At 40.2% G+C, this 27,611-nt stretch overlaps 1 protein-coding gene across 1 annotated transcript; it reads right to left on the reverse strand.

Moving 5' to 3' along the window:
• Window positions 1–651: 651 nt before the first annotated feature.
• Window positions 652–24,621, reverse strand: LOC145435593 (beta-1,4-galactosyltransferase 3-like). The gene is made up of 5 exons (XM_080312878.1): window positions 15,474–24,621; window positions 15,080–15,241; window positions 14,869–15,018; window positions 2,524–2,674; window positions 652–2,459 (listed from the first exon to the last, which is right to left on the reverse strand). The coding sequence occupies exons 1-5, from the start codon at window positions 15,928–15,930 to the stop codon at window positions 2,321–2,323; spliced, it is 1,059 nt and encodes a 352-aa protein (XP_080169004.1). The 5' UTR covers window positions 15,931–24,621; the 3' UTR covers window positions 652–2,320.
• Between the last annotated feature and the right edge of the window lie 2,990 nt (window positions 24,622–27,611).

Below are 27,611 nucleotides of genomic sequence, written 5' to 3' on the forward strand. Positions count from 1 at the left end.
CGCATTTTCAACATCCAGCAGTGTTTACAAGTCTGCTTCCTACAAAACATTCACACCGGAGATGTATTCAACATATTGGGCTTCACCTAAAGGCCTCATTAACAGCGTGTTTGCAATGGCTAACTTGTATCTCAAACTAGCTCAATTAATGGACCACGTTCGAAATGTCAATGAATCATGCTTATCAGTCCAGGCAAATGCGTACAATTACTTATGTGTACATATATATAAGGTCGCATTACGGACGTAACCGCAACATATCTATAGATAAGAGAATCTTGGGGGTTGTAGATCGCCCTGCGCCCTCTTGCGGTTTATACACTTATAACATATACTATCTCTTTATGGTACAAAGCCCATATCTGTATATCACGTGACTTATCACTTATGTCTTTCTTCTCGTCACTACGTGACTTTTCACTTATAAGCCCGTGTGTTGCAATTATATATAGACCATTCCGCCATATCCTGCTGTATATTCCATCCATTGGATCAATATATGTAACTGAGGCAATACTGTCGTCGGCTCGACGCCTTCTCCTTGAGGCGTCAGGCGTCAAGCGTTCGTCTGCTACTGCACGTTGAGTATACCTACCTAGCCACAACGTGGAACTCATGATTCAACTCTAGCAGGTGACCAACTGACCATGCAACAGCACGCCTGCTGCAAGGTACAGAATTCCAGTATACAATATATTAATATAGTCATATTGAATTCTCTGCTAGTTGCTGACAATTATCGCTGACAAGTGTCAGCCGAAAAGATTCGGTTTCATTTCAATATGAACACATTATTCAAGCAAACAAATAGATATTTGATGCATTCGAGTGAATATGCTCGTACCACTTGGATCCGATTCAAAATGCAATTGTTGCACTCTAAAACATGATTAACAATACGAATATCAGGATTACCAAAATTATAATATATCAGCGAAATATACAGACACAACTCACAAAACGACGGACGAGCGCATGAAATTGAAAGAATAACGAGACAGGCCGTTCCACAAAATCAACTATTATAAGTCTATGAATTATGCTTACCATTGCAGGCGATGCGCATTATGACTTGTGTATAATGTATATGCATATAGATAAGTTCGCATTACGGACACCTCATTAACTAAGATAAAGATATAATTATAATCGATGGAAGTGAGAGAATAAAAAGACAATCCTCTCAAAAATCTAGGTATACAAAGGTATATAATTATAGAACTTATTGGTTGATATTTGATTGAGTAAAGCACCTCTTTGCATATCGACATATGGGTGTGACTGTGAACCAACTGAGTCAGTAAGAATAGGTAAAGAAATAAATACGGAACATAGCAGATACATGTGCAGTTTGTGCACTGTGCAGTGTGCAGGGTTGTGTTGGAGTATAACACTCAAAACACAGCTGTTTTGAACAGGGCTTAAGTTAAGAACACGTTTTCTATTGCTTATTCTTAGTTATGATGGCATGACCAGTTGACCACGTATATATGAAAAACAACGTGTACCGCTCAATTATCATATTTGGTTCATTTGTATGCATGCGCACTAGGGTTGCTCAAAAAATAAAATGTTTTTCCAAATGTTATTGGCTATAGGTTAACACTGTTAGGTTGGGTAAAAAACGCTGCACGCATAATATGGACCGACCCCAATTAGGGTTGCATTTAAAAAAAATTGATATAAAACAAACACGATTAAAACAAGGCCCTTGCTCAAAGCATGTTTTCATTGTTTTTGTGTTTTTAAGCCATAACGTCACGATCATTCACTTGTAACGTCATAGTCGATTGACATTGGCAATTAAAAATATAGGGTAACTATAACTCCTTTGACGAAATAGCTGTACTATTGCTGTTGAACCGACTATTTTGAGGGTTCAACCATCCCATATCGATATACGAGCGCTATGTCGGGTGGTAATTGTCCGTAGACTCATACAACGTGTATGTTGGAAAGTATTTACACAATAAAGGCGTAATTTTACAGCTTGAATTTTTTTTAAAAGGCCTTTGTTTAAAACACCGTTTGTTTTAAACAAAGTGTTTTAAAACACCGTTTGTTTTGAATGAAACCCTAGCTATACATGGTCTTTCGAAAAAAGCGGTTATGTTATATTTACACGGGTTTGTAAAAAAGCAATTGATGTTTTTGCCTCATTAATGCCGTTGAATAAAACATGGTTCAAAACAAATTTTAAGTATGTGTGTTTTGAAGGACCATTTGTTTAAAACACAGCCCTAAATGTGGCTGATGCGTACATAAATTTCTGTATTGCCACTATCAAAACCACCGTACATCAATCTGTGCGAAACAGCAGCTACTCCAACGGAATATTGACTGGGCATGTTTTCGTTTCACAGTTGCGCATAAAGTTTAGTAACTCATTCGATGGTTTTCCGATGTCTACAGTCACACTGGTGTAAAGCAACAAGAGTTCTTTGGAAATGACCTGGTACCTGAAATGAAATGGCATATGGTTGGTTTATAAATGGAGAAGAGTCCAATCATTATAGGCGTTACTTGACGCTGTTGTAACCGTCCTTAGTCCGTCTCTTGTGGGCATTTCGTAACGCGTAAAATCTTGCTGGGTTTGGAGGGTTGCCAACGTCTCGTTTGTGCTTTATCATGCTGTAAGAGCACTTGCGTCCGTATGGATTCACAACGGAGTAATCTGTTAAAAAATTGCACCGCTGAAAATTGGGCATGAAGACCAGTGCTTTAAAACGACTGCAATAACATCAATATTGTGTCTTGGTTCATTTTATTACGCAGCCTGGATGATCGATCTCGAGCAAACAAACAGTCGAGGCAAAATCATTTATCTCAGTAGTTCTGTGCATCAGGGCTCTTCAAAAATGACTTTTTTCTCAAATCGTACTGACTACTTGATAAAATTGTTAGGTTACCCAATTTAAGCCTACACACCGAATTTGGTTCAATTCCAACCAGTAGCCGCATTGCTACGGGAGAAGAAAGTTTCTATTTATTATATAAAAATAAATACCAAAAAAATTAGAAAATCTTCTGTTCACCCCATGAAAGTGTTAGGTTGTCTATAGAAACGATGTTCACCAAATTTGGTTCAATTCCAAACAGTGAAAGCGGAGTTATTGCCGTCGAAAAATTTGGATTTGAATAGAATAGTATAGTATTTAAGGTGGGTACCACTATAATAAATAATTAAAGAATTGGTCACCGTAAATACTATTTTATTCAAATCCAAATTTTTCGACGGCAATAACTCCGCTGCCACTGGTTGAAATTGAACCAAATTTGGTGAACATCGTTTCTATAGACAACCTAACACTTTCATGGGGTGAACAGAAAATTTTTGAAATTTTTTGTTATTTATTTTTATATAATAAATAGAAACTTTCTTCTCCTGTAGCAATGCGGCTACTGGTTGGAATTGAACCAAATTTGGTGTGTAGGCTTAAATTAAGTACCTAACAATTTTATCAAGTAGCCAGTACGATTTGAGAAAAAAGTCATTTTTGAAGGGCCCTATTCTACACCTTGACACCAGCGCCACCAGGCTGCGATTTGGATTTCGAAAGAGAGAGTCCGACCGAAATACATAAAGAGAGAGAGAGAGAGAGAGTCTTTATTTTCATCGAACCAAAATACATAGCAAACGGCAGTGATGGTGGTACAGAAAATATGCGTGCACAGTATTCGGTATTAGATAGGAATGATCGATAAGACCGTGAAGGTCATCTAGTCTGATCACACCAGCATCAAACAGGTACACTTGACTCTGAACAGTCTGGCTGTGAAGAAATGTTTAGTTAAAGGAAAATAGAAAAAAAAATTAACTAATGGTGGCAAATGATCAATGAAGCAATGTCTGGGCGAGGTAGGGCAACAGTGTTAGTGTAACGACAAGAGGTGATCAAGTAGGGCTTTTTTGAATCTATTATAAGGCAATTCACGGATATGTGGTGGTAATGCATTCTAGATGATAGGTCCCGAGTAGTCGATAGATCTCTTAGTTAGGTTGCTATTGGGTGGGGGTAAGTAGATGTTTCCTTTAGACGAGGATCTCGTGTAATGGGAATGGACATGTTTAGCAGGTATGAAAAAGTCATCAAACACAGGAGGCAGACTATTGGAAAAATATTTGTGAACAACTTTTGATACTTCGAAGCGATATAGTTCATCAACTCGCAAAATTCGATGCTTACGGTAGTAAGGCGATAAATTGGTACGTAAAGGTACAGATGAGATCAGCCGTATGGCACGGTTTTGCAGGGTTCGAATTCTGCACAAAAATGTTGTGCATGCATTTCCCCATACTACTATTCCATATTGCAGATGAGAGTGAAAAAGAGAGAAGTAGATGGTTCGTAGCACTGATCTGGAAACCAAAGATTGGAGACGGGTCATTATTCCCACACACCGAGCTAGTTTTGATATTGTGCATTCAATATGCTGCTTCCAAGACAATTTGGAATCAATGGTGACGCCGAGATATTTTGCTGAGTCACATATTGAGATTTGTTTATGATTGATGTTCACAGTGAAATTATGACTGGCATTATTTAAAACGAGCATCTCGGTCTTATCTGCATTCAAACTTAGTTTGTTTGCTTGGAGCCATCTCGACACTTTTGGGAGCTCCATATTCACAGATGCATGCAAACCATCGACAGTGTTGGAGGTTATGAAGAGGTGAGTATCATCAGCAAATAGCGTTGTGCGGAATAAAGATGCATTAACAATGTCGTTAATATAAATGAGGAAAAAAGTCGGTCCAAGGACTGAGCCTTGTGGCACTCCACAAGTTATATCTCTGGTAGTCGTTCTTAATGACCCCAGTTTAACAAATTGTTTGCGGTTTGCCAGGTAGCTTTCAAGTAGAGTTGCTGCAATACCCCTGATTCCATAGTGTTCCAGCTTGTATCTTAAGATTCTGTGGTTAACTGTGTCGAAAGCTTTGCGGAGATCGATAAAAATGCTGCAGCCACTTTCTTTTTGCTTGATGGTTTTGTAATAGTCCGTGACAATTGATAGTATTGCATGGTTGGTGTTGTGGTTGGATCTGAATCCATGCTGAGTCGGAGACAGTACTGCATTCAATTCAAAAAAGTTCTTTAGTCGGCGGTCAATCAGTTTCTCAAAAACCGTGGCAAGATTTGGCAAAACAGATATTGGTCGGTAGTTAGAAATTAGCTTTTTACAGCCTTTCTTAAACACTGGCATTACTCTGGCAGTTTTCAGTGCATCTGGGAAAATGCCTAGACGTATCGACTCATTAAAGAAAATGCATATAACATCACCAATAATATTAAAGACTAGCTTCAGAAAGTGAGTTGGGATGAGATCGGGTCCTACTGCTTTGTTACTTTTCATTTCAGATAATATGATCGCAACTACTCCTTTACTTGTCGGCTCAAGAAAAATGGATTTCTGAGGGCCAGGACTCAAGTACGAGAGAAAGTCATCGGAGGAGTCTGGTATTGAAGATGCAAGATCCGGACCAATGTTGCAAAAATACTGATTGAACTTTTCTGCTACTGCAAGCTGGTCTTTGATGATGCTGCCATTCTCGAGTAGCTCGATGTCATCAGCACTCTTGGGAGCATTACCTTTAGTTAGGTTGATAATTTCTCCAATGGTTTTCCATGTGTTCTTGGGATCTTTGGAGCACTCTTCAAATTTTTTTTGGAAGTATGCTTTTTGGCATTTTCTTTCATATGCGTCACTTGGTTTGCATATTTTTTGTACACTTTTTTGCCTTCGATGGTGCCTTGCAGATAGTAGTGCTTATGCATCCAATCCCTTGTTTTGATCGCAAATAGTATGTCATGACCAATCCAGGGTTTCGATTTCAAGCGCCTTGCATTGGGGTTGACTTTCCTAATTGGGAAAGATGTGTTAAGGGCTGCCCGCAGTTCCTCAATAAATTCTTCAAAATGGCGGTTGTAGTTGTCAATTGTGAGTGGAGGAATTTTGTAGTTGTTGAAGGTATTGCTGACAATTTCAATATACTCCTCAATACCGCGTGGGTTTAAGGGCGTTCGAGATTCAAATTCTTTAGCACAATGTGGCAGGGCCAATTTCATGTGGCAGATGATGGGATAGTGATCAGTCATACTGTGTTGGAGCACAAAAGGGGACATGTGATATTGATGAGTGTTGCAGTAAAAGTGATCTAGTAGAGTTTTGGATTGATCAGCTATTCTTGTGGGTTCAGTAATTATCTGAGCTATTCCATAAGAATCAAGCATTTCACGGTACCATGTGTTAAAGTTGGTGGTCTTCAGCATATCAATATTTATGTCTCCCATAATAAATATTTGTTCGTTAGCTGCCGTTAGCGTTTCCAGAATATTTGAGAATTCGTCAAGAAAAGTCTCTTGCTTTGTTCCTGGGTGTTTGTAGATGACTGCCACTGTGAGAGCTTTTTGTGCGTGTACTCTGACAAATATATATTCTACGCCTTCGGTTTCAAATTTTACGTCGGGCATCATGTCATATCTCAGACCTTCGTTGATGTATAGTCCAACACCTCCAGCGTTCGTTTTAGATGGCGAGTGTAAAAAGTTGAAACCTGTCAGGTTAACATTAGTCGTTGGATGTTCTTTCAACTTGGTCTCAGAGATTCCGATGATGGTTGGTGAGCAATTGAACATTTTAAACAGGGGGGGAATTTCATCTAGATGAGCTTGGAGGGATCTTGTGTTCAAGTGTGCAAGTAAAATTCCTTGAGATGATGGGATATCACTACTATTCGTTGAATTGATAGATCTGCAGTTGCTCACGTTGAAAAAGTTTTGAGCCATTTTTTAGTGTGGGTTGCGTTTGCAGTGTGAGAGCAGTATAGCAGTTTCTATTTGAGTTTATCAAGGTCATCCTTTGACTCAATGTGGATTCTGGGTGCGCCATCATTCTTTTTCATGTAGATATTTCCATTTGCAGTCCAGAGGTATTTGAAGCTTTTTTTTGTTTCGCAGCTCGCGCTTCAAAGAAAACATCTCTTCTGTAATTTGTTAAATTTTCGTTTAGGAAGAGTTGTTTCATTCCATCTACACCAAACTCCTTGATATCCCTTTTGGCCTTTTTCACTTTGAGGAATTCTTTTTTTGGTTGCTCTGAAGAGAATTTGGCTATAACGGGTCCTGTTTTGTCCTTATTTTTGAAGCGCACTCTATAACACTGCACAATCTGTGGCGCAGTAATCTCAGCTTTCAAGGCGTTAGCTATTTTCATGATAGTTTCAGGCAGATTTTCTTTTTCGGAGTGGGGAACACCATGAAATTCCAGGTTGTTGTTTCGAGATTGCTGCTCCAGGTTGTCGTTGGTGCGTTCTAGGTCAGATATTTTTTTGTTCAGGAATCTCATAGTTGACTCAATTTTTTCGTCTTCCTTGAGCATGGATTCTTGTGAGGCGAGTTCTAGATTTTTTTTGGTGTCCTCAAATTCTGCATTCATGAATTCCATGCCAGTCTTGCAAGATTCTATCTCTTTTCGCAGTTCTTCTACGGCAGAACCAGATTTTTTGATATCTTCAGCTGTAGTCTGCAGTTCTGAGATGATGTTGCGCAGTTCCTTGTTTTCTTCCTTCAACACTTTGACTTCAGCGAGCGTATCTTCCAGTTTTCTGTCCATCTTTTTCAGTCTCAGCAAGATGACATCTTCGTTTGTTCCGGGCTTTGTCATTTTGTTTCTTGGATGGGTATATAGCCTAGATTATGGCCTAGACTACTTTAAATCTTAATACAACCAAATACTCCAATCAGACAAACAGACGGAAATGATGGTCGTAGAGAAAATATGCATGCACAGTAGGCCTAGGGTTGTCCAAAATTTGGAAAATCTTAAAAATACCCCGTGATTGTGTCTCATTCCATAGATTATTGATAAAAAATAACAATGAGCCCAAAAGAAGCTCACGGGAACGCCGTTAAGATTTCGGCCAAAGCGTTTTAAAGTAGCTGCCCAAGAATGGGCGTGCCACCGACCATAGAACGGCGAGAAGACTAGTAATCAAATAACCACGGCTCCTGATTGGCTAATTGGCTATGCTTCAATGATCACCACAGCAACAACTTGCTGATTATGTGCTCAAGGAGTCTGCTACCGGTGGAGATTCTGAAATCGCGTTGTTGGTAGGTTGGCAGATGATGATTTAAGATTAATTCAGGACATGTTAAGGTACGAAATACATGATGAACAATCAGCAGCTGCTTCACAAAAACTTCTACAGCATGACTGCTTTATTGGAAGGAAACGGCTGTAGCCTACATGCCGTGTTTTCACCGAGGGAAAGCAAAGGCGCTTATGCAAGCGGTAAACGAATTCCCCGTTCGGAAAGGATCCATCATCAGTGAACACAAATATAAAGCTTATCAATGACACGATACCGTAATTTGTGTGATCTTATTAGGCTCAAGCTGTAATATATAGATGACGTTTTAAATGATATTGGAATCGGCTGAATCAGCGGGTTATGCTTGGCACTCCTCAGATGCTTACAGTAAATTGAATTCACTTGTAAGTGTTGCTAAAGTCCCCAATGATAACGCACACTCGCACAGGCTATGCCCAATGTGGTATGTCAAAGTCCCTATTGATCTCGCTGAAAATAGGTGTAAAGATAATCACAGACTATACTGCATAGTATCCAGCATAGTTTGGACATGATATCCAGCATTGTGCTTACTTTACACCTCTTTTCTGCAGCATCATTAAGGACTTTGACAACACTTACATGTGAATTCAATTTGCTGTAAGTATAACTGCCAAGCACAACCGGCTGATTCAGTCAATCCCTAGAGCATTCAAAATATCAACTATATACTACAACTTGAGTCCAATAAGCTCACACAAAGTATAGTGTCATGGTCAAGATTTATATTTGTATTCACTGATGATGGATCCCTTCTGAAACGGGGAATTCGTTCACTACTTGCATAAGCGTCTTTGCTTTCCCTCGATGAAAACACGGCATGTAGGCTACAGCCGTTTCCTTCACAGCAAAGCAGTCATGCTGTAGAAGTTTATGTGAAGCAGCTGTTGATTGTTCATCATGTATTTCGTACCTTAACATGTCCTGGATTAATCTTAAATCATCATCTGCCAACCTACCAACAACGCGATTTCAGAATCCCCACCGGTAGCAGACTCCTTGAGCACATAATCAGCAAGTTGTTGCTGTGGTGATCATTGAAGCATAGCCAATTAGCCAATCAGGAGCCGTGGTTATTTGATTACTAGTCTTCTCGCCGTTCTATGGTCGGTGGCACGCCCATTCTTGGGCAGCTACTTTAAAACGCTTTGGCCGAAATCTTAACGGCTTTCCCGTGAGCTTCTTTTGGGCTCATTGTTATTTTTTTATCAATAATCTATGGAATGAGACACAATCACGGGGTATTTTTAAGATTTTCCAAATTTTGGACAACCCTAATGCACAGTATTCGGCATCAGATAGAAATGGTAGATACGATCGTGAAGGTCAACTATTCTGATGACACCAGCATCAACGAGGTAAACTTGTCTCTAGTCTGGCTGTAAAAACGTTAATGGAAAAAGGGAAAATAAAGAAGAAAATTTAAACGACGGTACCACAAGATCAAATGATCAATGAAGCCATATTTGGGCGAGGCAGGACAACAGTGTTAATATGACGACACGAAGTAATTAAGTAGGTATTTTTTGAATCTAATATAAAGCAATTCACGGATATTTCGTGATAATGCATTCCAGATGATAGGTCCTAAGTAGGCCTAGATTTCTTAGTTAGGTTGCTATTGGGTGGACATAAGTAGATATTTCCTTTTGAAGAGGCTCTCGTGTAATAGGAGTAAACATTTTAGCAGGTATGAAAAGTCATCCGCCACAGGATTCAAACTATTGGAAAATATTTGTGTATAACTTTTGATACTTCGTAGCGATATAGTACGTCAAATCGCAAAATTCAATGCTTATGCTTGCGGTAGTAAGGCGATAATTTGGTGCGTAGGGGTACAGATGAGATCAACCGTATCGCACGATTCTGCAGGGTTCGGATTCTGTACAGAAAAGTTTTGCATGCATGGCCATACTACGATTCCATATTGCAGGCGAGAGTGAAAATGTGAGAAGTAGATAGTTCGCAGTATTGATCTAGAAACCAAAGATTGCAGACGGGTCATTATTCCCACACACCGAGCTAGTTTTGACATTGTGCATTCAATATGCTGCTTCCAAGACATTTTGGCATCAATAGTGACGCCGAGATATTTTGCCGAGTAACTTATGGAGATTTTCTCATGAAGGAGGCTGAAACCATAGTGTCCTATGTGGTGTCGACACAGGCAAATCTCACGCCTCAGTGAAATTGTATCACGTCACAATTTCCATTTGGTTACAGGCAATTTGACGGTCATTTTTGACCGGCTTGCCGCGCAATAAATTTGGTAAAACGGGTATCAATCGAAAGCTGACTCTGCACTGATTACGAAAATATAAATTTTTTTCCGCTCGTGTCCCTGGAACTCCCACAATCAGCCTCGAATTTTTCATTGTTATGGAGATTTACATTGGGACGCAACAATGGTATCTGGCTCTTTTTCCCTTGAGTTACTCTCTCGTTTCGCCAGACAGCATTGTTACGTCCTGAGCTACTCTCTCGTTTCGCCAGACGGCATTGTTGCGTCCCAATGCCAATCTCCATAACAATGAAGAATTCGAGACTGATTGTGGGAGTTCCTGGGCCACGAGCGGAACAAAAGTTATATTTCCGTAATCAGTGCAGAGTCAACTTTCGATTGATACCCGTTTTACCAAATTTAATGCTCGGCAAGCCAGTCAAAAATGACCGTCAGATTGCCTGTAGCCAAATGGAAATTGTGACGTGATACAATTTCATTGAGGCGTGAGATTTGCCTGTGTCGAAACCATATAGGACACTATGCTAAAACACTCAGGTGGCGATATGTGGGGCACCGGAGAATAAAGGCATAGTTGTACATCTGACCCCTTAAATGCATCCGGTTATCCGGAATGATTCCACACTTGAAGAAATGTGGTTTAAAAATAATAAGGAATTAGAACTGAATGGAATTGAATCTCACAAAATCTTCCGCCATTCCGCACATCTGTTTTGGAATTTTCAAGGAAATTGATACATTTAAAATATGGATTTTGCGCACCAAAATGACCCTAAAGAAGAAATGCCACCCCTTCAAGCAGGGCTGTGGAGTCGGTAAATTTTACCACCGACTCCGGCTCCGACTCCGACTCCACACATTTTCAATATACCGACTCCGACTCCGACTCCGACTCCTGAGTCTTTAAACGTACCGACTCCGACTCCGACTCCGACTCCTGGGTCTTTAAACGTACCGACTCCGACTCCCGACTCCGACTCCGACTCCAGCATTATTACCAATTTACCTCGAAAATTATATGCTACGTTGTCGGTTGAATGACTATCATACAACCATTAAACATATGCAAACATACGATTAACTGTGGCATGCTGACTTGTTTCATTGTGGCACAGCTCGAATTATCCACTATGCAATTAACAAGAAATAAAGATTTGCTAAATATCCTTCCTTATTCAAGTTTTTATAACATGGACTCTCTAATATCCTGGAATGTATGAATCATTCAAATATGGCATATATCCAATCCTGTATAATAAAAATGTAGATAAAAAATCCAAATGTAGCTCTTGTGTATGACTCAGTAACTAATAAAGAAATTGAACTTACTAATTTTGTCATTACACACTATCCTGATTACAAGCACAAACACTCTTACTACTAGTAATAGACATTGGTCATAAATAGAATTTAGTCAAGTAGTCAAAGACCATAGCCTATGTCTAGTCTACATGTACTTAATCAAGCATTCAAGGATTGGGACTTGCAGTCTTTCTTAATCATTTGTTCGACCCAAACAGCTAAGCTACACTACAAATATTTTTAATTTTGTCAAATGGGAAGCATCGTTTGGTCATATTTACATATTTTTACAATTTTACGAAACCAGCCGATGCATTTTCTCTGTCACAGTATCATGGTATAATTCCAAAAATTGCATCAATTTTGACTGCATCGCGAAAGCGCATCTTGCGATTTTCTTCCCCTCTGCAACTGAGTTGTAATTTGCAAGTAATGTCTTTTATCTATATCAGGGGTGGGCAACTTTTTCGGCGAGAGGGATACCTGAGATTTACGAATCATTGCGCGGGCAACGGGGATGTTGATAACCTTCTTTTAGTCGTCGCTAGGAGCGAACCGAATTATGAAACATTGCAAACAAGACTTATATTACTACGCTCTAAAATTGATAACATTATGTCATCCAACTGTGCAGTGCGCAATCAGGCCCTGGTCGCGCGAAGCGCGAAATTTTTTTGCAAGATAACGACTGAATTAGGCTATAGCTATATCAATAAATATGTCGCAAACATACATTGGGGGTCGCATCTGTATACCACTGGGCTCATTTGGCAAGGACAGGATCATTCGACGTTTGGACATAGCAAAATCGACGGTATCAGTGAACATGCCTCTATCATTTTGTGCAAATGTTTTGTCGACGATCTCGCTGCGAGTGCACAAGCGAAGCCGTATCTCCTAATTGCGAATATAGTTAGACTCAATTCTGTGAAGAATATGTATTTATAATTTTCAAAAGGGGGCTCAAATACTGAATGCAAGAAATCTAGTGACAATGAATCATGCGAAGTACCGAGAAAAATTTCAAGTCAAATAAATCTGCTATGAAATATTCTACTTCATGGTCATATACGAAGATCTGGGATAAATGTGGCTGACCCCTGGATACGTCAATGCCTCAGAACTGTTGTTTTAGTCATCATCAAATTTCGCGGTCATGCTAACCAAATTTTGGTTGGCCTTGCAATTGTACCTGATGTCATTAATAATTTCGAGAATTACCTCGCAGGCCACACCTAACCTTCTCGTGTGCCAAATTTGGCCTGCGTGCTACGGGCTGGCCGCACCTGATCGGTATGGTTGACAATAACAGTGATTGGTGGTACATAAAAATTATATTGAAAATTCTTTGAAAGCAAATGTTTTCATAATAGAGAAGTTGGAGTCGGAGTCGGAGTCGAAATCATAGTCATTCTCACAAACTCCGACTCCGACTCCAGTCAGTATTTTCCCACCGACTCCGACTCCGACTCCGACTCCAGCTATTATAGTTTTCACGACTCCGACTCCGACTCCGACTCCATCAAGCGAAAATTACCCCGACTCCGACTCCGACTCCACCGACTCCGACTCCGACTCCACAGCCCTGCCTTCAAGACACGTGGACATCCGAAATGAATACAGATTTACGAAATGTGCATTGGTATAACATAGAATTATTACTACGGCAAGTTTTTGCAACTTTTGCAACTTTTTTACAGCTTCCGGTAGATTCCTAAATACTCGGAAGTTATGTAGAATACTGTTTTAAGCTGTTTGAAGGAATCTTATGGTGCAACTTTCTGCAATTTTTCTCCATTTATTTTCATTCAACATTTTCCATTTTTCATGAAACTTTTTGCAAGTTTTTTCATGCAATCAACTTTTTACTGGAAATATTTGGCACTATGTGTAAATGGATCGCTTGATTATGTCACTGTCGTTAAAATTTGAGGTCATTTCTGATTTGACGTACATTCAGGCTGGACCGACGAAAATTATATTTTCACTGGGTCACTATTTCAGGTTATTGATTTTGTTGAAGACGCTAACACTGAGTTTTAATACAGTGCCTTGGATACGGATCGATTCGAGCATCTCATAACCTAATATTTTCAAGAAAATTGTCCATAAAAGCAACTTTTTAGAGCAACTTTTGTGAAAAATAAATGCAACTTTCCACGGATTTAACTGCAACAAAAACTTGCACTAATTAGTACTAAATCGAATAGAATTTGACAAAATATTAGTCCGTGTCTTACACAGGATATATTGGAAATTTCAACGAAAACGACACATCTAAAATATGAAATTTACTTACGAAATCACAAACAAAGAAGGAATTCGACATCTTCATTACACGCGGACATACGAGATGATTACAGATTTACGAAATGTGCTTTGCAATGACATAGAATTGTAATTGAATCGAATTAAATTTGGCAAAAAATTATACGCTCGTGCCGCACATAGGATATATTAGAATCTTCAACTAAAACGATACATGTAAAATATGACATTTACTAGAGATGGTGTGAGCCACAGAACGGTTCAGGTTCGCGGGAACGCGAACGTGAACCTATGACGTCACGTCACACTGTCGATCACAGCCCGACATTTCAGTGAAGTGATATAATAACGAACAGTGTGCACGATACCTAGCGACATTATGCAACAATTCTGAAGTATACGTGTTGACTTTTTGAAAGCAATTGGAGTAATCAAGATGTTTTGACATTAGACAACGATGTATTCATATCAATTTCATTAATTGGTTGAATAAGCATCATTACCTACATGTAGGGTATTTCGTTCTTGATGTTGTGTGATTGCTGGTCAAGCTCACAGCAGAAAGTGACGGAATATTAATTCATAGAAAGCTGAATATTTCGAGCATACTTTTGTAACAAAGCAACTAAAATTATTGAGATTGGCAAGGTATAGGTGCATGTTTTGTTTATGCTGCCAGCGCCATGCATAGAGCGTTCTGAAGTTGAAATGCAACGAATTTCAACCAAATGCTATACTGTCGTGATAAATTGTAATATATCAAAAGGGTTCACAATGCAGAACCTATACCAAGGTTCGTTTCTGATCGTGAACCTCTAATTTCCTTAGTTATATAATATGGGCTGCTTCGTTTGGAGTGCATGCATGTTAAAGAATTATGTAGTTATTTAAGTCTGGTTGGATTCAAACGAAATACACTTACTTGCATTCTTTATTCGTATATAAAAATCGTCGTCCTCAGCACCCCAACCCCAGTAGATATTTGAATAACCGTTCGATAGGACATACTGCGTGTGGGTCGCCATAGACACCCCGCCGAAGCTCATGATGCGGTTGTTGCGCATATCCTTACCTTAATTACAGGAAAAAGCGCATAAAATATCGATTTCAGAATTGCCAAGATTCGTATTAACCGTTGAAAGAGCATTGCACTGAATAGTCGAGCTTTTTGTACCCGAATATATCGATGTACATCGACAAATGTAGGGGATGTTCGGTATCGCAGAGGTACATGCACTGGTCGTTTTCCAACAGTAGATCCACATCGTGAAACACGAAACAGTCGTACTGTTCGTCTGAAATGCAAGTTGGTGATGTCGTCTCGGTGAAGGTTTGAATTTAACTCGAAATGAATCGTTGAAACAAATATTTTAAATGTATGGTTGTTTGGACGGCAGTTCGATTTCTTGTCAGTACGACGAAGCACACTTGTACAACTAGATAACGCTAGTAGTCAGTTACGCTAATTAGACCGTAAGTTTCTCCCGGGTTAATAAAACTACATTAACGTATTCTTATTATGTTTACCTTTGCTTGCTTCAGACACTCCCGCGTTCAGTAACTTGCCTCTGTTGAACAACTCCCCGTCTATTTGGTTGATCACGTAGACCCGGTACTCAATTAGCTGCCGCTTCCATATCGGGTGCATATGGGAGAGTAATGTGCGCAATTGCGATTCCCTGTTTCGAAGCGGAATGATGATCGCAACCTTATATTCTGATTTACAGTTTGGCGGAGAGAAGCCACCTCCATGCAATAGTCCGAAACTAGCTTCTGTTATACTTATCGACGAATGCGCAGCTGACAAAGTGGGAATTTTCACTCTTCCCAACAGGTCGTGTCTGCTGCAACTTGTCTGATTATGATTCCGAGCCACCTGCCACCATCCGGAGCCTTGCGGATACAGAAACAGCGATGATAATACTATGCTCAACGCAGTTAACACGCACAACATAGCGAATAAAAACACTGCTGTTTTCCACATGGTTGTGAGGCACCGTTAGGCGGATTTGAGTATAAACTCTCATATACTATACAGGTTATTGTCACGTGAACGAGTGCATGTGCGCTGAGAAAATATATGAAGATTAGACTATATGGGTAATCCAAGCTAGGTCTGTCACTGATAACAGTCGACAATGCGTATCAAGGTTACCATATATTGACATTCGGAAAATAGGTTAATTTTCCCCGTACAATCGTCTGGCTGCTGTCAGAACTATAAAGGATGACGAGTTGCCAAAAAGAGGACATCCGGAAGCCTTCCGAGGACCTTTTCGATTTCTGGAAAAAGAAGGACAACTCCTTCCGGAGGACGTATTTTTGTGAATCGAATTATGGGCACTCTTTTGCGCCCACTAGCGGATTTTACAATCGGGTATGGACACGTTGTCTGTCAATATGACGTCACACTAGCAAAGCTTCGCCTGTCGAGTATATACAGGAGTGGAATGAAACATAGGTTTTGAATTGAGCCATCTCTAATGTGAGCTCTGGTGATTGCATGGGTCTGCAACAGATTTCTTCACGGGCCGGACGAAATCGTCTGGTGGACCTTATCCGGTCCGCCAGTTGTGTGTTTGACAGCCCTGCTATACTGTGAGGTCGGTGAGGTTATCTGGTTGTGTGTTGTAACCAGCTCCGAAACAACATTTTTCAGCCACCTTTCGCCCAAAAAAGCACTTATCTTGGGCCCATCATGGGGTAATCCATGCAACCTCAAGCGGGCTTACTATAAGCATCTGCTTGGTAAAATTTGTGAATGAATTCTGTCAATAATGTTGGTTCTTCCATATAGACCAGGGGTGGGCAAACTACGGCCCGCGGGCCGCATGCGGCCCGCAACACCGTTCTGTGTGGCCCGCGAGAGTCTTGATAAAATGAGTACTAAAAATCGGATTAATGCAGGGACTTGATTAAACTTTTTCTTAATATACTTCACAATGATAATTTTAAGGCAGTGGTTCTCAAACTGGGAGGCGAGAAAGCATCTGAAGGGGCCGCGAAGCTGAGCTCAACTAAAAAAAATTTCGCGCTATACGCGATTTACATGCAATTCATATTTAAAATCTCATCCACAGTCGTAACCTCCTATGCCATCAAACTAGCCATTAGGTTTGCTAGCATCCTGTTTGCATTTTGTGATATGAGGATAAGGTGGGCGCGAAATATTTCACCATCATAAGGGGGGGGGGGGCGTGTTTTAAAAACTTTGAGAACCACTGTTCTAAGATAAATACTTCGTACATTCATTCCTGGCGCGACAGCCCGATCTCAAGGCCCACATAGTTTGAAAGGTTTCAACTGCAAAACTTCACAAAAATCCTAAACGAGATTGACATAATTCGGATCACGAGTGTCAATTCAGATTGGCAACTCCAGTTTTAACTATTTCAGTGATGTGCTTAAAAAACGATTCGCGCGCGTCTTAGGTAGATTCGTCCTCTGTATGCGTATAATTAGGATATTTATATTTTATCTACACGCCGTAGAATCGTGTTTGAAGCTAACATGGTTATGATGCTGTCAGCATTGTGTGTCCTGGAACTAAACCAAATGTGCAATTAGTAAATCTATGAGCAGATCACTGCTCACAGATTTAAATTTCAATCCTGTTCTAAGAATCGACCACCGACTTTCATATCTACTGTTTTGACAAATTGGTTATTAACGTCCAACCGCCAAAGAAACCTCGCATTTGTTCCTGACGCGTGTATGATATCATCAAAGCAATGTTTGGTTTGTTTTAAATAAGCATTCATGTTATCTCCATGTCCTCACTATATAATCAAATACGAATATTGCGTTTTGGTTTATAATCCCAATTTTATATAGTGCGGCCCGCGAATGGATTCAGATGTTGAATGCGGCCCGCGAGCTCAAAAGTTTGCCCACCCCTGATATAGACGTATAAAATACACCAGTATATTGCACAATACACATCCGGTGGTTTCCAACCTGTCATGGCCGCGAGCTCATTTCCAATTTGAAAATGTTCCGCGGTTCAGCTCAAAAAATGATAAGCTGATTAACAGAAAAGGTCAGCATGCCAGAATTACTGAAGCTGATGACGTCCAAGATCTTCGCGATCTCCAGAACAAAGGCAAACGACTAAACTAAAGCATCCAAACGGCGTTTACCGACTCTAGAAATATACCGTTATCTTATAATTGCGATTCCAATTAAACTCCATTTCAGTCAATGATGGTTATTTTTATTTGTTTTCGATTGCAATTTTTGCGAGGGCGGTGCTGGGTTCCAATATCCATATCTATATGCGTCGGATTAAATAGCGCGTAGCACGAAAATAAACTTACAAATAGCATAAATTGCTTAGAAATAATTATATTTATGTCTTGTGTATGAGTTAGCAACTATAATGTAGAGATGTAACGTACTAATTTTCTCATTACACACTATAACAGGGGTGTCAAACTCAACTTGGGTCGCGGGCGGGATTCAAGAGTTTTAATCGCTCGCGGGCCGGACCAGTCAAATAATTTCAATGTGTTAGATCAAAATCCATATCGTTGTTTTCACTGGAATGCGTAATTACCAACGCTATGCAGAATAGTATTATGCATTGTACCACAGATCATATGGGCTGAGGACTCTTATACGAGCAACACCGTTATTCGCAATCAATAGAATTGGAAAAATAGATATTGACCGATTTAATTAGGGCGAAGTCGATGTCAGATCTTGATCCGGTGATATACAGCTATAACTGTAGTATTTATTCAATATAAACTGCTTCTAGTTCGACTTGAAGTGCACATGTTCTGCCATGCTCGGTAATTTTCGCAGTCCAATAGCTTCAATATGTTATCGGTGGTTTTTGAATTTAATAATGACTATTTAATCGACTGCATAAGCTCGATATTTTTGTTATTCTGGTAAGATTTTCAGCTTTTAATTATCTTAGAATTAGAAACACAATTTTATCCAGATTAGATTACAATTAGAATTATGAATATACAATTCTTTATAAATTAGATAAGAATCAGAATTACTCAATTGACAAAAACTTGGATATTGAATCATGTTCAGTTCTTGTCAAATCATAGTCCATTATCATAAGCATGATATGAGAATGGCAAACGTCGGAACAGCAAGGTTAGTTCGATTCGCACTATACATTTCTCCTGTAGTATTTTCAGGAAAACCAGATATTAGATTAGAATTAAGATTAGAGCATATAGAAACATTTCACAAATAACATTATAATGGCAAGTATAGCAAAGAAACATTTGACAATTCAGATTAGGATAATTACCGGCTTTCAGCTCTTATTATTCTAACCCAATGCTTTTCAGCGATTTTGAGCCCCATTCGCGCTCTTTCTTTGTAAAAATAGTTTCATCCGCACAGACCAACCAAACACAGGCATTCGTGCGAAACGCGAAGAATTGTTTTGCAAGAAATTCAATAAATACTACATGCATATATAACAGACGCTGTGGTGCCATGGGACCCAAAGCTATACCCATTGCGACCAACGTTCCCTCTAATTCTTCACGAGTCCGCGCGCACCAACCCACTGCGCGTTCCCTTGGACAACACTGTGTAACGACTAAGAGAAGGTCACCCCTTCTGCTTTTCCGTGCGCAGAGTCCGTGTCAGCACTGCGCGATTGCACACGCTTGCATCATATAGGAAACAATGTTTGCGACGCATACTTCAATAACCCATCAAAGGGGGATTTGAGTTATATTAATGTACAAATGTGGGTGTGTATTTATGATGATATTAGTGATGGTATTTACTATTATCTTCGCGTCTCGTCCATATCGAACCGTTATTACGAAAATATCATGATTGTTCAGAGAAAGAAAGCAGAATGTCCATTTGGCGTCTTATTTTCCCGCGTGTCGCTGATTCAAACGTCCTAATGCAGGGGCGGGCAACTTCTCCAGTCGACGGGCCGTATATACGAAAATTAAGTACTTGGCGGGTCGGATTGCTGAATCGATACATTATTCGCATATTAATCTACATGGACAATGAATAAATCGTATTTAATGAATACATTTATACGACAACAATGTCACTTCAAATCCATTTCTCGCCAATGTCGATTTGGGAACAGCATTGTCGTACAGGCGCGCCACGTTTGCTTCTCTCTGATGAATCAACACACAGTGCAATCATAGTAGGCCCATCCTATATGGTGTGGACACAAGCAAATCTCACGGCTCTGTAAAATTGGTCTACGGCAATTTTTGACCGGCTTGCCGAGCATTAAATTTGATAAAATTGGTATCAATCGAAAGCTACGATCCGGCCCGCGGGTCGTATGTTGCCCGCCCATGTCCTAATGCATTGTATACCTGCCACTACATCCGCTTTTGAACCGGACTTTTGATTACGCAATTATTATAGTGCACAATTATTAATTCACTATACGACTGGTGCGAGACTAAGTTATTGTAAAAGCTACGATCAGGGCCGTAACAGCACTTCGTCAGCCCCCCAAAACGTTGGTCTTGGGCCCTCCATAGGGTGATAAACGGACTTATGGGGGGCTTCGCCCCCCAGACCCCCCTCATCTTATACGTTGTTTACCGCTACTTATCATCTATATCAGGGGTGGGCAACTTCTCCAGTCGGCGGGCCGGATATAGGAAAATTAAATACTTGGCGGGCCGGATTGCTGAATCGAAACATTATTCGTCCATTTATCCACATACACAAGGAATAAATCGTATTTAATGAATGTATTTTAATAGTGACGAACACAATGTGGAATTGAGAACAGCATTGTCATACAGGCACCACCATGTTTTCTTCTCTCTGATCGATCGACACGATTCAATCCCTAATTAAGATTTGAAGGCGTTCGATAAGTCCGGTACCACAAATTCACCAAGATATCTCTTCATTAGAGTTTAGTACAGGGTTTGCCAACTTTTTGCCATTCAGGGCCGCATTTCGACTACTCAAGTAGCCTACGGCCGCATTCCAGGCATAGTCATAATGAACTATCTGGACGCCAAATACACATGCTAAAGTGTCCATGTCCTTTTCAGGTGAACTCCGGATCTATTTAATCACATAGGCTTACTATACGCACCGACTTCGCGAGTGGTCACTGGTGACTGGTCAATGTGGTCATGTTATGGGCCGTACATAATCGCGCGAAGCGCGAAAATATTTTCTGATTCACCTATGAATTTCGTCATAAATAATAGTATTTTTCCTATTATTTCTCATCCCATGTCATCAGATTCAACTCTAGATTTGATTTTTCGAAAATTAAGCCAAGATATAAATGATGATGCATCTTCGGGTGGGCCAATTATAATTAGTCACTTGGTTGCATCCTGTTATTTCTTGACCTACCATCAAGATTGTCCGTAAAGTGAGGAGTACAAGACTCCGAGTTGGTACTTCTATATGAGGCGCATCATTTTCCTATGCTGTTCACGTCTGTACTGTGGGGCTATGATTGCAAAGGGCGCCACTATATTAAAATCGATAAACGAAGCCACATTGAATCGCGCGCAGCGCGAAGAAATTTTGAAGATTAATTAGGATCTCTCCAAAAATCGGGACTCTATTTGTAAATTCAAATTGCATGTCGACGGTGCCAACACATACGGTACTAATTGAATTACTTATTCACGGCCGCACAAATTTCCCTTCTACGGCCGCAGGTTGGCCACCCTGGTCTAGTAGGTGATGAGATATAGCGTGGTTGTTCAACTGTGTGGCCTATTTTATCTCGATATTGAATTCATGCGGCCCGTGGCCTCTACGAAGTTTCAAAGTGGCCCGCGACCCGTTTCGAGTTGGCGACCCCTGGCATAAGTGATGTCTTACAAAAGCCTAGAAGTGTGCCGTGCTACAAGTCGACGATTATGGAATCAAAAATATGAAATATCGGCCTAGTGTAAATGACCATTGTAGTCGACAAACACCATGATTACCACAAATGACATTCGGGTTGAGTACATCGTAAATGCCGATAATGCAAGTCTTCTCGCTTCGACTAACTTACGAGTAAGCACCACCCTCGCTCACTGCGCAGTGCGCATACATGTGTATAATAACATACAGTCACTAAAATTTTACGTTTCCGCAAGTAGTAGCGAATCTCTGAATACTAGTGCCGCGGGCCACATTATCATGTAAGACAGAAAACTGTCCGCGGGCCGGATCCGGCCCGCGCGCCGTATGTTGCCTATCCCTGATCTATATTGTATGTCTCCGTTTGACGTGTAAGTTTTTCTCGTCTAACCGCGCGAAGCGCGAATTTTTTTTATAATTCATGATTGAATCGGTCAATATGATCGAGAATTGCATATATATTGCTATCAATTTTCATCCTTTCTCTGCTCACGTAATCAGATTTACCGGTAGAGCGGAGTGAGGTGTGTTTGAAAAGTTAGGACCACTCAATAATAATTAAATATCTTCGGACGTATACCTGTTGGCAGGAACAAAACAGCACTTCGTCAGGCCCCGCAAAAAACTAGGGGCTTGGGCTCCCATAGGGTGATAAACCGACCCTCCCCCCATGACGTTGTTCGCTTTTACCGCGAAATTAGTTGTACTATTCAGTGAGCACGCGCCAAGCGCGAAAATTGTCAATAACTCATAATAAAATCGGTCAATAAGATCGGGAATTGCATATATATTGCCATCAATTTCTTGTCCTCTCTGCTCGTGTTATCAGATTTACCGGTAGAGCTGAGTGAGGTGTCTTGGACACTGCAGGGCCCGTAAATAATAGGTTAATTTAACATCTTCAGGCGGACGGACCCGTTGGTATGACTCCAATATGATGTTATTTCGTGAACTCCTGTCTGCTATATAAAAAATATAGAATCGCCATAACGTAGGTTAAGAAACTAAAAGACGCACACGATTTCAAATTGGTATTTCTTCACTGGCATATAATATTTCCCTGCGGGATGGTATTTTTCTTGTGAGGTTCAGACTGCTAAGACAGGAACATTCGGCGTCGGTCATTTCGGCGCCTATGAACAATTAAACCTATACGTATCAGTATAAGCGCAGTTCTTTTCGGTCAAGGTTTTCTCGCTGCGGACCATTCTGGAACATTCCTTGGAGTCGCATGTTACATGGCCCAAAATATATATCTTGGTGCGTCGTGGCGCGGTAATGGCCAACGCCGATATGCCCATTTCTATCTTGCGTATTTTTTTCTTGGGTAAAGAGTACTCAATAATCAAAATACTCGATAACTTGATATCGCGCAGAGCGCGAAAAATTTTTGAAAAAGCTGTATAAATTTTAAAAAAATACTTTATAATTTATGCTAATTCACGAAATAATTCTGGGCCGCCTTCGAGCTCGCCCCCGCCAATTGGGGGGTTTGGGGTGCGGCAGTTACGGTCCTGGCTACGATTAGTGGTGCGTCGTAAGTCAAACAAGTTGTTACAATTGCAAAGGCTATAGAGAGCCACTGCACTTGAATTTTCCATTAGATTTATATGAGTTATTCCACGTCCGACAAAGTGACAAACAAGGGTATAGAAATCGGTTTCAAATACGAAAAGTGTTATAAACATCACACCCCACATCATACCAATTCGCAGATTCAGCAATTGTGCCGGTATTCTTCTGCATACTCGACCTCAAATATAATTTTTTGTGTACCCACAACAACATATAGACCAGTGGCTCCCAACCGGTGGGAAATTGAATAGTTTCTGGTGGGGAATAGACCCATTTGCTACCCATGCTATATACAGGAGAGTCTACATATTTACAGAGACACATGCGCGATTACTGTCACCAGTTAACTGCTCTGGAATGTACGTATCGAAAATTATATTGCGCACTGTTCACAAAAACTCATTTTAAATTCCGGATGATCTATGATGGCGTCACAAACGCATCCAGCACGACCAGAATGGCGTTAAACAAAGTTTTCGCTAAATTTTGAGGTTCATTAGTTGACGTCGCAGTTATATAGGCGATTGTCTTGCGTACACTGGTGTGGTTGTGCGTCTTGTGTATGCTCAAACAAGCAAATAGCGGCTCCGTAATGACAAAAGCTTTGGGTAGTGGGGAATGAAGGCTCGGAATATATCTGAAGTGGGAATGAAGATAAAAAGGTCGGGAGCCACTGATGTAGACTATCTGTTGTGATATGATCCAAAAATAGCCGAATTGTACTGCCAATCGCCACACCAAAATAATTTTATGGATTGATCCGAAAAAGGATGTCATGTCGCAAGCATTCCTGCATCAGCTGGGTTAAGTAAAGTATCACCTAGGTACCTAGTATACCTAGGTAAAATATCACCGGATACCACGATTTGTTTAGGCCTTGATCCTACACTACATATATCGGAAATATAAAATTAAAATATAATTTGGTTAAGTAATTGTATTTACCACTGGAAATATCAGTGTTCAGTATGTAGTGGTATTCATACTGAAAGTGATAGTAGTATCGTGGAATATTGCGACTGCTATCTGTACAGCAAAATATTTCCTCACTTCACATAGTATGATTATGAATTTTTACATACCCAATGCTCATGTATAAAATCCAGTATTTAAGACTGATACCGGCATGGACCAGAATTCAACCATGCACCATAGGCCTACAACCTTGTTTTCAACGTTAGATAATATTTTGCTCGCTTGAAACACGACTGGCTCTGAATATCCTGAGCTAAATGACTCCAAATCCTGCACGGTTGGCCCGGGTGGGACTAGAAATCGAATCTCGCATTTAGTGTATACGCAGTGTATGTTGTCTTGTTTTAACATGCCATTCCTTGTCCGGATGTGATGCTGTATCGCACGACAAAGGCCTACCATATCGCGTTATTCATACTTCGGAGGTCGTTTATTGTGAACTATTGTTTCATTTTGGTGGCTGAACACTTAACAGTGAACAAGAAGTCACAATCCATTTTCGATCTACAAGAAAAACTCGTTCACAACAATATTGATTATTATAATCAACTTCGGTAGGGCTACCCAACACAAGTCAGACCAAGATGAAGCCGGAGCTTAATGGCAATGCAGCGTGCTATTACTTCTACTCATGCCTTGGATGCTGGAATGGTTTCAAAGTAAAGAAACTATAGCCTAATCCTAGTTTTAAAAAATAACGACTCAGTAGCCGAACAAAATCGACTCAAATGGTTAAAATCGATTCTAGACTTCTACTTTGGTTGTCTCGGTGGTTGATTCCATTTGGAACATGAGTTTAATCGACAGAATAATTCAACACCTCGCAAGTAGGCTACACCAATGGCATGTAGCGGACTAGATCAATAGTTTGTACGAGTCTGCTGCCAAACCTGCACCAGGATAACGAATGTATACCAATTCACGTTTCACCCAGTTTTAGGACGAGAAATCCAATCTCGCAATAGCATATTGTATATGGAGCTTGTGCTATCGCGTTTTGTATGGCCACTTCTCGCGTCCGGACGTGGTGCTATATGTCGCATGACAAAGGCTGTTCTCATCGCGCTATTCATACGTCATAATCGCATATTGTAAACAATTGTTTTTATATTAGTAGCGGAACAACGAATCACATTCCATTGTCTATTAGTCCATGCGATATGTTACAATAAGGCCTGCTTGTCAACAAATATAACTATTTGATAATAATCGCCTAAGGCGGTCGAAAATGTTCCCACCATTTAGTACGTCATAATCACATATTTGACCTAAGGGATAACAAATTCTATTAAACTAGGCATTATTAGGCATGGTTGATGGGATGCATGGAATTGTTTTTTCACCACCAGTCACAGGAAGAACAACATAATGAAATAACAAGAAACAACAAAAGTCAATTTATGTAATGCGATGTCTGCATTTGTTTATTTTCCACTAGCTGGTCGATGCGTAGCATACGTTTGCTCACAACGCACCAAAAGTCATGCATGGGCGCAACAAGTCGGTTTCGTTTCTTCGACTTGATAGTCATCAGAAGGGCGATTTCTTTTTCCTAAAAAAGAGGGATATTTTGATCCAAAAAATCAAGATTTTGACATTTTTTTACCTTAAAAAGCTAAATTTTGACCAAATTTTGACCTAACATATGCAAATTAGGTGTTTTCCCACATAATGTTAGAATCGTACTACTTATATTCACTCTGGTTGGAACTGTCCGTCCTTACGAAGTAGTTTGACCTGAAAAACCTTTTTCGCCTCAAAAACTGCAAAAGTTTTACATGAAAAAAACTTTATTTTTACGAAATCGGGCCCTATAAAGAATTCCAGTAGTTACATCACGTATTATGGTATGTGCCATTATATATACCCTGTGTAAACGCTCGGTTACGGAGCCATAATGACTCCGGACTATCTGGTTGCAAGACCAGTCATGCGTAAGATAGCATGCGGGATTGGGAAAAGAGGAAGTAATTGGGTTGGGTTGGGTTGTCTTTGTGTGGAGTTGTTACTGTGTTTGGATTGGATCGGAAGTATTATTGTATTTATTGTGCCTGCCTCCGTTGCAAGATATCCGCCAAATCTGCAATGTTTCTCGGGGTCCAGTCGAACCTGAAGCAGTGTTGGGATGACTCGAGTCAGACTCGAGTCACCTTTTTCGCATGACTTGACTTGACTCGAGTCACTTTGCTAAAATGACTTGACTTGACTTGACTCGGCGTATCAGAAATGTAGATTGACTCGTGACTCGGAGCAAAATTCACGAGTCAATTTCAAGTCACCAAGTAATCGGTGTCGATAAAAACCACTGTATCTTGCATATGTTCGGATTGTTCGCGAAACGCTGGTGCACCACCCGTGAGAGCGACCAATCATTCAATGATAGTGCATTTCACCGAGCCTCGATTGCTCCCGCACAAATCATCAAACGTCATCAAACGAAGTGATCGAAACTTACAGCTTACGTTGTCGTAACTCTAGTCATAAAGTAATAACATAGCAAAACGTCTATTTCTGTTCTCTGTTCTTACCTCAGCCAAACCTCTTGTTCTATTGAAATTGAATTCGAATATAGTTTATAGTTCTCAACCATTGACGCAGGCTCGAATTGTATCATATCCATTTGTAAATGGGTAATGTATTGCATCTTATCAATTTTTTCTCTATTCTCTATTTCGGCTGGTAACTATAAACTGAGACTATGCAATTGCGCAGTTTAACAGTTTCACGTATATGTGAGCGATGCAGCGCCTTCTTGCGTGTATGTATATTTAACTCTATATTCGTTCATCGGTTCGGAATCAATAACCAATCAATCAATATCAGACAGCTAGCAAATTGAAATGACGTAATCACGCCTCATACTTTGAAAAGCCAACTTGACTTGAAATGTGACTTGACTCGTGACTTGACTTGACTTGACTCGACTTGACTCGAGTCACCTCCAAAAATCGAGTGACTTGACTTGACTCGAGTCACCTTTAAAAATCGATTGACTTGACTTGACTCGAGTCAAAATGTGCAATGACTCGAAGTGACTCGTGACTCGAAGGTAGTGACTTGATCCCAACACTGACCTGAAGTAACTTAGTTCAGTCAGATAGCGAGGACAACGACCGAACGGTTACACCTGATACCAACCCCTATACTTCACATCAAAAATTATGGCTCGTTTGTTAGTGTGGAAAGTGATATCGAAAAATGTATATGTCGATCCAAATTTATTTTACAACCCCTAACACGTAAATCATTTGTCACAGACCCCATAAC

This window comes from Botryllus schlosseri, chromosome 3 (assembly GCF_051294905.1).
Source record: "Botryllus schlosseri isolate E-star chromosome 3, Bs_hap1, whole genome shotgun sequence".
Taxonomy (NCBI): Eukaryota; Metazoa; Chordata; class Ascidiacea; order Stolidobranchia; family Styelidae; genus Botryllus; species Botryllus schlosseri.